The sequence below is a fragment of the Clinocottus analis genome, unplaced genomic scaffold, assembly GCF_023055335.1.
Source record: "Clinocottus analis isolate CAN_PGR_092001 unplaced genomic scaffold, fCliAna1.0.p SCAF_3, whole genome shotgun sequence".
NCBI lineage: Eukaryota > Metazoa > Chordata > Actinopteri > Perciformes > Cottidae > Clinocottus > Clinocottus analis.
The window spans coordinates 15,965,274-15,978,563 of record NW_027176042.1 but is presented as its reverse complement, the minus strand read 5'-3'; the positions used below and the strand labels follow the sequence as shown (position 1 = coordinate 15,978,563).

General features: G+C 40.4%; 1 protein-coding gene across 1 annotated transcript in view; it reads left to right on the top strand.

The window, feature by feature from the left end:
• Positions 1 to 13,290, top strand: part of LOC137796759 (kazrin-like) — a 96,072-nt gene that overhangs the window by 11,644 nt on the left and 71,138 nt on the right. Inside the window, exon 2 of the mRNA XM_068594865.1 lies at positions 6,560 to 6,717. Within this exon, the coding sequence (XP_068450966.1) occupies positions 6,560 to 6,717 (158 nt within the window). The remainder of the gene's footprint in view (positions 1 to 6,559; positions 6,718 to 13,290) is intronic.

The following is a 13,290-nucleotide window of genomic DNA, read 5'->3' as shown; positions in this document are numbered from 1 at the left end:
GGTGGAGAACATCTCAATTTTGGCTTAGAGACCAAAATATAAGATAAAACATCAGCCTTCATTTCAAACTGGAGTTTAGTTTTGAAGCTTGAACCAATTCATGGAACTAAAAGTTAATTAAAAAAAAAACTCTTTGCCTCTGGTGCTTTAATTATCAAAACTCTTTAACTTGCTTCTGACAAGTCTCACGATCTTATGGCGGTTCAATACAATGACATTTTTAGACAAAAGTGCCACGTTGGGTGGATCCTTTGCTGTTTCAACATTACACCATCATGTGTTTTTTTCAGTCACCAACAGTCTTCTGCCGAACTGCAATCTTACAAAGCTACATATTGCACAGTGTCTGTGGTGGTTTGAAAACCTTTCGTACTTAATTTTGCCAGTAGTGTTCCCTTGAGTTGTTTTAATTTATATGCAAGTCTGTCTTGGATTTAATTAGTATGCTCGGGAATTGTAAACGCGAAATAAATTACTGTGCGTTTATATGTTAACAGACTTAAGGCAGGAAGGTTCATTGAAGCCTTGATTTTGGCTGCAAAAACAGTTTTGGAATGTGTAAAAGAAAACGTGAGGAAGGTATTTCCGCTGTGGTCTATTATACATTTAGATTCAGTGTTTCTTGGTGACACGTCGGTGCAGAGATCTGAAGGGAGAGCAGGTTTTCTGGGTAGCTGATGAGGTTATTAACTTTCTTACTGTTAACAACCAGCAGACAAGAAAATAAACAAACTGTTGGAGAGCAAATGAGGTTCAGTGGAAACCACTTATCGTGATCACAGTAACGGTGATCAACGCCTTCAGCAGGGATTGATACCAATGTTTTTAAGCACCTAACCACTTGAAAGATGGATGATACTTGCTATCCTCCTACATTTGTACTTTTTAAATACAGAAAACACGTTTTATATTGTGACAGGAAATTACAATGTAAACATTAATTTTGTCTTCTCTTTTCTTATCCCACTAACAAATTCAAAGTGAGCGAATACTATATTGTTCAATATTACTCTATTGTTGACCAAATCTATATCATAGAGTTGACTATTCATACTTGAACACACTATTCAAACAATGAGATTGTTTCTACATAATCATCAGTAATATGGGTATAATGACTAAGAGGTTCAGGCAACTCTTACTTCAGTTAAAACTGTCACGGGAGGCTCCAGAGTGGACCCAAATTCAGACGACTGTTGAAGGAAAGGAACTTTATTCTTTCCAAAAAAACAGCAAGAGCCTCAAAAAAACAGAAATCCAGTGACACGGAACAAGACCACAGGCGCACACACAGTAAACACGCAGTACAACTCGACAAAGGGTCGGGAGGCGAGATAACGAGACAGGTGGAATCAATCAGGGCAGCACAGGTGAAGACAATCAGGAGACACACGCACGCACAATCAGAAACAAGGCATACAGGGGCAGGAAGTGCGGAGACACAGAGGTCAAACTACAAAATAAAACAAGAACCCAGAAAAACCCAAACCGTAACAAAAACAGTCTGGCAAGTTCAGGAAATGACATCACTTAATTGTAAAGCAGGCAGTACAAGCAGAAATAGACAATTACGAAATATTACAACAATATCTAGTCTTATATCAACATATTTCCCAGCCCTATAGAAAAACTAAAGACGTTTGACGTATTTCCACTCTGCATGCAGACAATACGATGTCTTCCGTAATACAAAATGGTTCCCAAAACAACATCCATGAACAGAAACATGGCTTTTATGATAGAATATGGATTATGATTATCCAGTCAAATGATGCAGAGAAATGTACAATTGAAAGTATTCCAGAATATTTGTCTTTTTCCATGTGCATTTTTTTTGGCAAAGGTATTAATTGTTAGTCAGTCTCTTTGGTCCAGGCAGAAATATTTCAACAACTGCAAGATGGATTGCTAGCGATTGCAAAGATTCAGTGGTGAAAGTGATGAATTGACCAATTTGATGATACTCTTGATAAACCTATTAGTAACACAAACGCAAAGGCTATTGTACATAAATCCATATTCTGCTTGCTCACTTTCCATGCAGTAAAGTGGCGCACAACACATGCACAATAGGCATGTGTGATATTCTTCTTAGCTGATATAATTGAGTTAAGTGTTTGGATGCAGAACTGATCCAATCAGATACAGTTCAGTATTTTAAAAAAAAGCCAAAACATGCTTGTTGCTTTGTGTGTGAACTGTGGGAATGAGACTAAAATGGGGATTCAAAGGATGCTCTCGTTTGCTGCACGGAGAAAAGACGCATGGCAGTCTGCCTCAGCTCGTCCCTGCCTGATTGTTTTGGGACAGATTCTCTGATTTCTCATAGCTACAGTTCTGGGGAAACACAACGGCACAAAGACATCCAGAACCCATGTAGTTTGTTTTCCACTGAGATCAATCGCTCTAAATCCACTGTCACAATTATACACTCCATGTTCACATATTCCCAGCTTTACCCATGAAGGCAGACAAAGCTCGTCACACACAAAAGCTTCCATCTGCTCTGCATCCGAAATTAGTGGACACTCGCCAGAGGGAAAGGATCAAATGCATTTTGTGGAAGCGTGACATTGTAGCGAAGGGTGGCGCGTGTGCTTTACATAAGGATACAAATTATTTGCGGAACTTGCTTTAGCATGCGTGCGATGCACAGTAGAGTAGTATACCTTTAGGGCAAAGTATCTAATTTCTTGGGGAAATCGCAGCTCACAGGCCATCAGCGTGTGGATCTGATCCTGCTGCAGACAGTGATGCAGAACAATGAGGCAAACGGCACAATTACAGACTGGTGTTGATGCTGTCGGATGTAAGAGGGATGCAATTAATTTAGGCAAACTTTGCAGAGCTATAATTGGTCTGTCCAAATCCCCACATTTCACATATGCAGTGAGCTTTTCAGTGGCATGTTTTTAAAAGCTTCAAAATAAAAATTTGCTGTGCTGTTTTCATACTGTTGGTTAATACAGACTTTTGTGTCCAACATGATTTGTATGGTGTATTTATCTGGCATCGGTGTAATTTAATTACTCTCTCTCTCTGTCTCTGTCTCTCTTTCTCTCTCTCTCTCTCTCTCACACACACACACTATCCCTCTCTTGGGATTGCCTCAGTCTCGCAGACTCTCCCATCCTTTCATCCGACTCTCGCTCTTTTGGGCTCGAAGTGTGAAGTTTTGGAGCTTCCTCAAATTGCCTTGGCAAAGGCTGCTTGGCTTCTGTGATTCTGGCTGTAACAGGCAGTCCCCAAAGCGAGCAGAAGCAAAAGAGTCATTTTAATATTTTTCTCATCATACTTCCTGGTGGGACAGCTGGCTGGGTTCATTCAGATATATTTTACTGTATTCCACCACTTCTGCATTAAAAAAGGAGAAAAAAAAGTCCCTTGTATCTAACAAACTGGATCTGGATATTTTTTCCCAGAGAAGAAATTGCATTTCATGAGTGACCTGTTTTTTCTTCTATTTTTCATATGTGCATTATATTCTCCTTTCACAAGGTCTGTGCAGCCTGACAAAACCCCCAACAAGCCTCATTAGAGTTCCTTGTTGATGTTGTTTTGTTCTTGAGGGCCAAGATTGTAATGAGCTGTCCACATCTCACAGTCACCAGCAGCGCTGAGCCACCTGTGTGTGGGAGGGTGCTTCACAAAAAACACAATATCCCTCTGATTTAAATAATTGTACATCTTTACGTTAAAAAAAATATATGTGTGAAGAACAGACCGAGCGTAGGTAATCTTGTAGCTGCACATCTTTTTAATGAAATGTGGGAAATACACAGTAATAGAGACATTTTTTTTTTACAATCATACAGCAATCTCAATTCATGTGTGAATACACTTTGCAACGTTAATTATAAGTAATGTAGCGAAAAGCTGATAGAAGCAGTTTAAAGTGTCTTATTTATGCCTGTCGACCATAAAAAAGTTTTGAAAGACATTTTTCAAACCTTTAATCATTTTATTTTTGCAGTGTCTCACAGACGCAGTACATAGAATTGTATATATTTAAATGTAAATATGTATCATAGTTGTATTTCTTTCATGTCTGTGTTATATTTGTGTGTAGATGGTTAAACTGCATGTACTACTACTATAATAATATTTCAATAACATTTCATATACGATTTAGGAACTTTAATAGCCTCTGGAGTCCATGCATGGTGCTAAAAGTTTATACATAAAAGAGTTAGCAAAAATGTACCTGGACTCCAGAGGGATGTAAGTAAGTATTTCTCAATAATTTTCTTTTCTTTCATCAATATTCCTCTCCTGAACTCTTCTTCTGCTTCACCCGGCCATTTTGAATACTTACACTCACTGATTGTATCTGATCAGTGATGTGAAAACATGGTTTGACGTCTCACTTACATATTCTCAGAGGCTTGTGCTGCTGCTTCGTCTGGTTTGAGCCAACCGGAAAATCTGAAACCTGCAGGTTGTGGTGATGGAGAGGTGCACGTGTACTTTAATTTCTAAAATACTGTCAGACGTTGATCAGCTGCCTGGAGTTTCAACATGTGTTGTAATTTCACGAGGAAGCAACAATCAATTACTAAAGATTTAACAGAGAATCACATGTTGCTTCTGTCACACCTCTCTCTCTCTCTCTCTCTCTCTCTCTCTCTCTCTCTCTCTCTCTCTCTCTCTCTCTCTCTCTCTCTCTCTTTCTGGAGCTTCATGGCATATTGATTGTGATATAGCATGTTGACATTCTGGGTCGGCAAAGTAGCATTGCTTTTCCCGAAAGCCACCTGCCTTCTTCATCATATATCAGTGTGTGACAGGACGTATTCAATATATAAATTGAAAGTGGAGCAGAAAGGAGAAGAGGGTGTGTTTGTTCTTAGAGTTTGACACCGTGTCATTTTCAGCACCAGAGTGCCCTGACGTATTGGCCGTCTTTGGGGCAGAGAGGTACACTTTGTAAATGTTGAATGTGAAATTAGAATCCAATCGTTGACCTCTCTCGTAAACATTTTTATTTCCTCCCTCCGCCTGCTTTGCGATGAGTTGATGTATGCCGCGCTTCCTGCAGGGCCGCTGTGTGCTCGTAAACATGCCTCTTTCTGCACGCTATCGCAGTTCAAGAGAAATGCTGGAGGGTGTGGCCATAAATCTTTGATCATTCTGCTGAAAAGCCGACCTTGACTGTCGTCACTGAGTCACACATTGCCTCAGTCGCTCCGTCACTCTCGCCCCAAATTGACCTCTGAGCCTTGTGTGTGTGTGTGTGTGTGTGTGTGTGCGTGTGTGCGTGTGTGCGTGTTTGTGTGTGTGTGTGAGAAAGTGATGCTCGGCTTGGAGCAAGTGTCCTGACCTCCTTCACAAATGCTATTCCAGAAGACACTGATGTTGACACGAAAGTTCACTGAATCAACAACGTATTTATTTGGGTTTTTATCACCTAAACATGACAAAAATGAGCTCTTTTCAGTTCTTCCTCAAATAGGAGGATTTTCTGCTTTTCTCTGTTGAATATGTTTTGGGTTTTTCACTGTTAGTCAGAGAAAATAAAAAACTAAAAACATCATCTATCTAAACAATTAAAAACCCTTAACATACAGTTCAACCTTTTGAAGACCCACCAGTAGTTTTAAAGTTGGAAAAATAATTTGACTGACAATCATATCATACGACCTCATCAGATGGAAATATTCTAGATATCTTAGACATCATTTAATATACTTCTCTCAAAGATTGAACCGACCATTATGGTTTCTTTGATCACACTAATTTGTGTCTTACAGTTAGTCTCGATCATTGACAGATTTCCACAGGTTGAATGTGAATGCTTCTGATTACTTTGAAATTACTTCTGCAAAAGTGAGCATGCGCTCAGTGTGTTTACCACGTATGAATGCAGGTTTCAATCGATCCATCACAAACTTGCTATTGTTGATATCTAATAGATGTAAGATAAACGTCTGTGCTTGTCTTCATGTGCTGAGTAATTCTTGGAGCGGGCCGCGGCTCATGATTGTGTCGATAACTGTAAGCTGCAGCCTGAGCTGTGATGCTCATGTAATGTACGTTAGCGACTATGTTTCCTCGTCCGCTGGGCAGCTCTGACAAAATGCTCCTGCTTCCCCACTGCTGGCGTTTTGAGACAGATCTTTTTTTCAGTATTGATCAGACATTTTTATATTACCACCCACAGGCTGTGACCAATGACCAAAGAGCTCCACGTTGTGTTGATGTAGCCGCTGACCGAACAAACCAAACAGAATAGACTTTAATTCCGGGTCTCTCCATAAAAAAATGGATTACCCAATGGATTGAGTGTGAGTTTCTGTGTCTTGGCAATGGATTTAGCCTAATGATGCCCCGCTTGTCCAAAAGAGGGATTATTCTGAAGAGGAGAACAATGGAGGCCGCTCGACTGTAGCAGTGGATGTAGGACTTGTCTCAGATCACACAAGTTTAATCCAGGAAATGACACTTGGGGAGAGGAAAGCGTCTTTTGAACTCCTCACCCAACAAGACAGTAGAAAAAAAGTGTAGATCAGCTGTCATGTGTTTTCATTACATTTTCCCTTCCTCCTTTCTTTTGTTGCAGCGGTCCAGTCTCTCAACAGCCTGAACGACCAGATTGTCCAGTTCATGGTGACCAGACCTTGTGGCCTGGCTCACGAGGACAAGGCCTTCATTCCTGGAGAGAGAGACACCTTGAGGAAGTCCATGACTCTGATGAGACGCCTGCTCGTGGATGCGCAGGTACAGCCTCGCCCCTCTCAAGGTCAAAGGTCACTCAGTGCATGCTTGTCCTTCTGATTAAGACAGAGGTTTTTATTTTTATACAAGGAGGCAATTGAAGGAAAACCTTCTGCCTTGCTTAGTGTGGTCGAGTGAGGCTCACTAGGAATTGGATGGTTTCGGGTTGTTGTCGGTGGTTTTGGTTGCTGTGTCAACCTTTACCCAACAATCAGATGAGTAAATTAATGAGTTGTTCTTATAATGTCATGCATACAACAAATGAACGTTTTCCATCTATTAACTCAAACCCTGCAAACATCCAATTTGATGGAAACAATCAATTGAAAAAAAACAAACTAATCATGCTACATTTTACATTACATTTGCATTCATTCTACCCTGACTGGGTAATATCATAAATATATGTGCATTATACTTTGTTATTTGTTCAGTTATAAGAAAGAAAAAAATAAAGAAAAAAATAGTCATATCATATTTTCATTCATCATTTCTATACAGCAAATCATTCAATTTTTTAAATTTATTTTAGGTTATTATGTAAAAAAAAAAGAAATTGTGGTCTTTGCTGGCAGTGCACAGAAGGCTTTGAAACCCAATTAATGTTGGGAAAATTATGTACAGTAAACAAACACTTACTTTAATGATTAAAGCACGAATCTAAATTAAAAAGTAATGATTTAAACAGAAATTTTGTTGTCTGGTCAAAACCTTCTCAGGGGTTGAGAGGAGCCATCAGTCTTTCAAAAATCCCCCAAAACAACTTTGACTGCCTCTTTTCCATGCTTGACCCATGTTGTTGACTGTAAGTTTACACTCACCCATTATTCCTCTCACTCCATCGCACATTATTATTCAAACTCTCCAATGAAGACAGAAAAAACAGAGATGGACTGTCGCGTCTCTTTTGCCCTCGGCACGTCAGTGTAACTTTGGCCCGAGGTCAAAACCACATTGAGTTCATCCCCGAACTTAAATAAAAGATTTGCCTCCAGCACAACCTCTGTGAAAGTTTTGGCAAACTTTTTCCCTGGTGATCCTCAGGATCCACGGAGGTAAATGCTTGTTTCTGTGCAATAGTCCTTGCTGTAGTTTCCTTAGAATTACTTCCAATGGTTTGTGTGAAACTCCGAGCATATCTTTTTCCTCCATACGTCTGTCAACAGCTGAGCTGGGGTCTCGCAGCTATCAGCCCTAACAGTGCAGACAATCTATAATTATCAATAGTTGTTTGTTGCTTTTATAAATGCTCTGAATATGAACAACTTTTATTTGCTAAGCATTTTTTAATTTTTTTTTTTTTTTTTTTACCAAAGTAGTAAAATCCTTCCGTCTGGCTTCTGTGCGTCCATTTATTGTTGTTTCAATTTGTCTTTTATTTCCTTTTTTTTAAAAAACATTTTTCAAGATGTCAGGTGAATCTGACATAGTGATGTATTTGGGTCATCCATTAGCTGCATCGTGGATGTGCATGATGGATACGGAGTTCCTCCTCCACTCTCTTGGAGATATTTTCTCTGTCGCTGTGTCATTGATTAAAGGGGAAGGTAATTCAGCAAAAGGCCATTGCTTTCACCTCAGCTCAGTTGTATGCAAGCTGGAGTGAACGATTGTTGGCCTGAAGTCAGTCTTTTCTGTTAGTCAGGAACAAAGCTTTGGGAGGTGATGGATGAGTGGGAAACTCGGCCGCGGATGAAGTGTCGATTATCTCCCCGAGAAGTTGCGCAAAAAAAGTTTGCCGGTAGTTCAGTGTCAAGTGAAGCGCTCAGACCCGTCAGCGTGACAGATTTCTCTGCATTTTGGCCTTGTTTGTGTCAGACGGTACATCCACAACCTTTACGTGTTCACAGGTTTCTTTCTTTGAAGGATTACAGAGAGCAGGCCTCTGTCAGATGGGGCTTGTTGCTCTGAACTGTCAGAGGACGTAACCGATCAGCAGGGGGTGCTGACATCTGACTGACAGTTGCTAGAGTGATATGTTTGTTTACTCTGAGGCTACAGCCACATCCAATAGAAAGATTATGTGTCCCAAACTGGAAGTGTCTGGATTCTGACAGATGTTTCATTGGATCAGGCGGATGCTGTTTCCCTTCTTTGTGAACAGTACCCATTATTGTGTAACACCTGCTCAGTTGTGGTTTAAGACTCATGTCAGGTTATAATTAGTTGTTGCACAGATAACTGGGGTTAGAGCAGTTCATATCAGATCCAGCTAAGTGACGTTAATTCCTTAAAAGCTGAATAGAAATGTCCTACTGTTGTTAAACTTTGTACAAAATGAAATAAGTAAATCAAAGTGAAAAAAAACACCAGCGTGATCCCTCCCTAACCGCCACCACGTGGTTATTATTATAACCGTAACAAAGATGTGTCCGTTTCTTCTGCCCAAGCCTAACCACACCTTAACCGTAGCTAGAGCGAGTAGGCAAACAAGGTATTTTGATCTTTAATATGGAGGATTTGTAATTCTTAACTTGAAACTCGGGCTATAACTGAATCTTCAACTTCTCTCAGCCCATCCTTTCAAACGGCCTTGTCAACTTCTTTCAGTAATTAATTTCAACTGCCACTTCAACTTGTGTGAATTGTACATTTTCAGCAACAAGCACACATACAACATTGCCTTTTCTTGTTGTATATAATATCATTCAGATTTCAAAGAAACAACACAAAAGCCGATTATACAGCTGTCTGTTTATTTCAAACTTCAGTCATTGATTGATTAACCTTGATTAGATACAATAACGTTTGAAAGGATCAATGTTTAGTAACTGTGTTCAGATGCAACACTACAACACTAGTCTTTTGACTTTATTCACCTTATCAGAGCAGCAAGATTGAGTTCTCAGGCTCCCTAACATCACTCAGACACCACACAGACCAAATAATTTTTGGCCGGTTATGCATCAGATTTCTTTGTTCTCCAATCTCAGAGGTCAAAGTCAAGTGTGATCTCATCTCACATCGAGGGGCTCGCCTCGTCCAAAGGATTTTGCATTCAGAGTAGTGTTCCTGCTGTCAGATGGAATATGAAATTACCTCAGCCCTCCTCTTCTTCTCTTTTCTTAAGGTCTGGCCGTGTGCAGTTCAGGCTCAGATGTCCGTAGTTCCAGGGGGAAGACTTTTACTGCTGGTCCAAAACTTACCGTCAGTCTAGAAACCGTGACCCTTCGTTACTGTGTGTATATCTTCTGAAAACATTTTCTGACACCAAACTGTTTAGTTTGTGAAAATCAGGTTAAATACATTGTCTGATTAATTCAGCATTCAAATTTCAAGTCCTCGGCCACAAAAAGGCAGAAAATTAATTTAGAGGGGATTTGAATAGTTTCTCTTTGAATGCTGTCCCAGAATTGATTGCCTCATTTGTCATTTGCACAGATGAATTATTTATGTCCCCGATGCTGTGCCGGGGTGACTAATCAAATGCATTTCAGAGGGTGTGGAAGCTGTGAATTGATGTGGTGGAACGTTGCACTGCATTAACTACTTTGGTTTAGGAGTTAGCGGGGCTACAATGGCCGCCTGATGATCGTGTGACAGAGAAGACATTGCTTGCAATAATTCTTTCAAAATGCATTTTGCTCTGATCTGATCCACTCTCTCAGAGTGAGAAGAAAATGCCACCTTCATATCAACACTCAGCTGTGCAGGTCAGAAACCACAAGCAGAATAGAAAGTTGGTCTATGCAATTCTGGACAAAATGTTTTTGAGTTGTCTTTCAGTTGTTAGTAAGAAAAGGAATCAGTTCAGATCTGGGAAATAATGAGATTCAAACTATTTTACACAGAGAGATGTTGAAAGACAGATGTATAGTCAGAAAAAGAGGACAACGGTGGTCTGAGGATTGTATGGTAGCCCCATCCGTCTATCGATCCATGATTTCTGTTATTTCTATTCATCCATTTTGAGTCTCCGTGCCGGAGGAGATGATGGTTATCATTTGTGAGATCCTCCTTATAGGCAGCCGTCTTTGTTCTGTAAGTATCTTTGGCTGTTTGAACACAGAGAAACCAACTTTCATCTCATGCCTTATTTTGAGGCAGATTTTTTACCCTATTGTATGGAAATCCGGCCATCCCTAATCCTTTGACTGTATTTCGATGTTACATCCTTTGTTTTACAGTGTGAGTGAAGTGGGCTGGACTTCAAAGGGCTGGGTTCCTTTTTTTTTTTTTTTTTTAAACAACTGCAGTTTCAGTCAGTAGTCATCTCTCACCGGTTTTCACATTTCTACCCACTCAGAAATACCAGGGGAACCAAGAAAGATTAATGAGTACGCATTCAACTGACTGCATGGGAGCTGACTGCAGAGAAGATTTCAAAACACGTCTGTCACAGCTGATGATAAGACAAACCTGAGTGCAGGATATAATGTCTGTAGATATATATTTCCTGATATGGAATGGTAGATAAAAATTGTCTTGCAAATGCCACGAGACAGACACGTTTGTTTCTGTGTTCCCAGAGCTCATCACGTTATTATACACACCCGGTAATCTCTAATCCGATCAAACGAATGCTATTCCTGTAAATAAAGGAGGTTTCAAACCTTCACTGTGGATATTTTTAGAGATGACAATATGGCCCCGTGAGATGAAATGATGAATGCCAGATTGTGACACTTGATCACTCTTTTCCAGAACCCATCTGTTGATGCTGTTCAAGATGTTTAAGGTGGCGTATTCGAGGGTGGGGGGCGGGGGGGGGAGCATGTTTCTATGGAAACCCTGAGCACTGTCACAAAGCTGATCCGGATCAGTACTCGCATCTTTCTGCTGAGCAAAGGTGTTCACCTCAATTTCTAAGGGAGTTTGGGTGATATGGAAAGGCCTCCCTCCCCGTTCATTTCCTCTTGAGTGACGGGCTGTTTGTGTGCTCTCTGCAGCTCTTCTGCTGTGGGCTTGTTTGTGTCTGGCTGATGTGGAGAAGTGTCTCGAGTTGGCTTCGTGTCCTGTGCTTTTCTCCTTCAACCACAGAAAGCTTAAAGTTCATGGAGAGATTTTCACAGGAGATTTGTGAACCCGCCTTGTAGTCTCTACTGCTTTGAAGAAAACTGCTCTATTAGTCCATTATTTAGCATCCAGCCTTAGGTGAGCTTCCTTGCGGTTCTGCCGCCAAAAAACTAAAACTTGAATAATTCATGAGAAAACACCCGCTTCTGTGTTCACAGACGACATGAGAAAAGACGTTAACGTGTCGTGCGGCGACATTGTTGTGCCTTTTCTTACCGTAATCTTAAACACTGATCCTGGTTACAGTTATTCGCCGTCGTCCACCTTGTTTACTTTAAAACCTTGTGCACAACGCGCATCAGAGGCAGGATTTCTGCGGAGGCGAGAAGAGAGTCAAATCAAAGATGGGATGCTGCTTATCAAAGCCATTGAGTTCCCTGCTGACCTTAGACGAGATTTAAATGCTCCCTGCTTCCACAGCTTGTGTGGTGTTATAGGAAATATAAATGACTCTCCTTTGTATCTGATTCTCTGCCAGAAGCAATCGTTCTGAAGACTTGGGGCAGGCGGGCATCGGGCCCAGAGCTGCTTGACACACCTTTTTTTTTTGTCAAGCAGTACACACTTCCAGGTTTTTGATTGCACCCCTGCACCTTCAGTTGGCCGCTGATAGTTTCACTGGAGCTCTTCAATGTTTCCCTAAAAACTTTTCCTGTTGTGAAATCCTTGCGACGTTCCTTCATCCGGAAGGATTACCTATTATTATCTATTTTTCTTACTCGCACATCACTATATCTTTTTGAACTATTGAGTACTTTCCCACAGGACGGGAATATTACTCAGCAAAAAAAGTGGCATCCTATTTTTATTTTTTTTTTACATAAAAAAAGAAGAAATACATTTCAAATCGTTTGTTTAGCAAATAAAGGCATCAACCAAGCATGTTATGCAGAACAGACATATTCAACATATTCACTATATTGTACAGACACATACTTTGTCTTTTTACGTTTAGTACATGCTGCAGTTGCCTTTACAAAGTACGTACTGTCACATGCATTATGCATTCAACTGAGTCATAACATTGCAAGTTGAACTTTGACCCTCCTCCTCATATGTCCGCTGTACAGATTATTGTGGGTCAGAATAACCAGAACAGCTGCTGGCTTGCATACTCCAAAATGTGACAGAACGCAGTAGACCATCCTGTTTTTTTGGCATACGGCATTTAATGTACTCTGTATGGGGACATACTAAATATTTTTCTGACATCCAAAATAACGTGTTAGTATGGATATTGTAACGCAGGCGGGCTCTGTTAGCGGCAAAAGTGCTGCAACTTCGTCAAATTAGCATCATGTGGTTAGTTTTAATTGCAAATATTCCAAATGTTTGTGTTTTTTTTTATTCGTCACGACCCTGGTGTGTAAAGCCTTAATGGGATGCACCTTTATACAGATAGCGTAGTTTGCATTTGTGATTCAACAACAGCGAGGTGTTGTCCAATGTGCTTCAGGCTTGGTGGATTTTTGATGAGTTCTGTGACTTTTTATCTCCCCTCCGACATGCCGGAAATCCCTCATCAGAAACCTGTGTGTCTTTGACTCGCACAAACACACT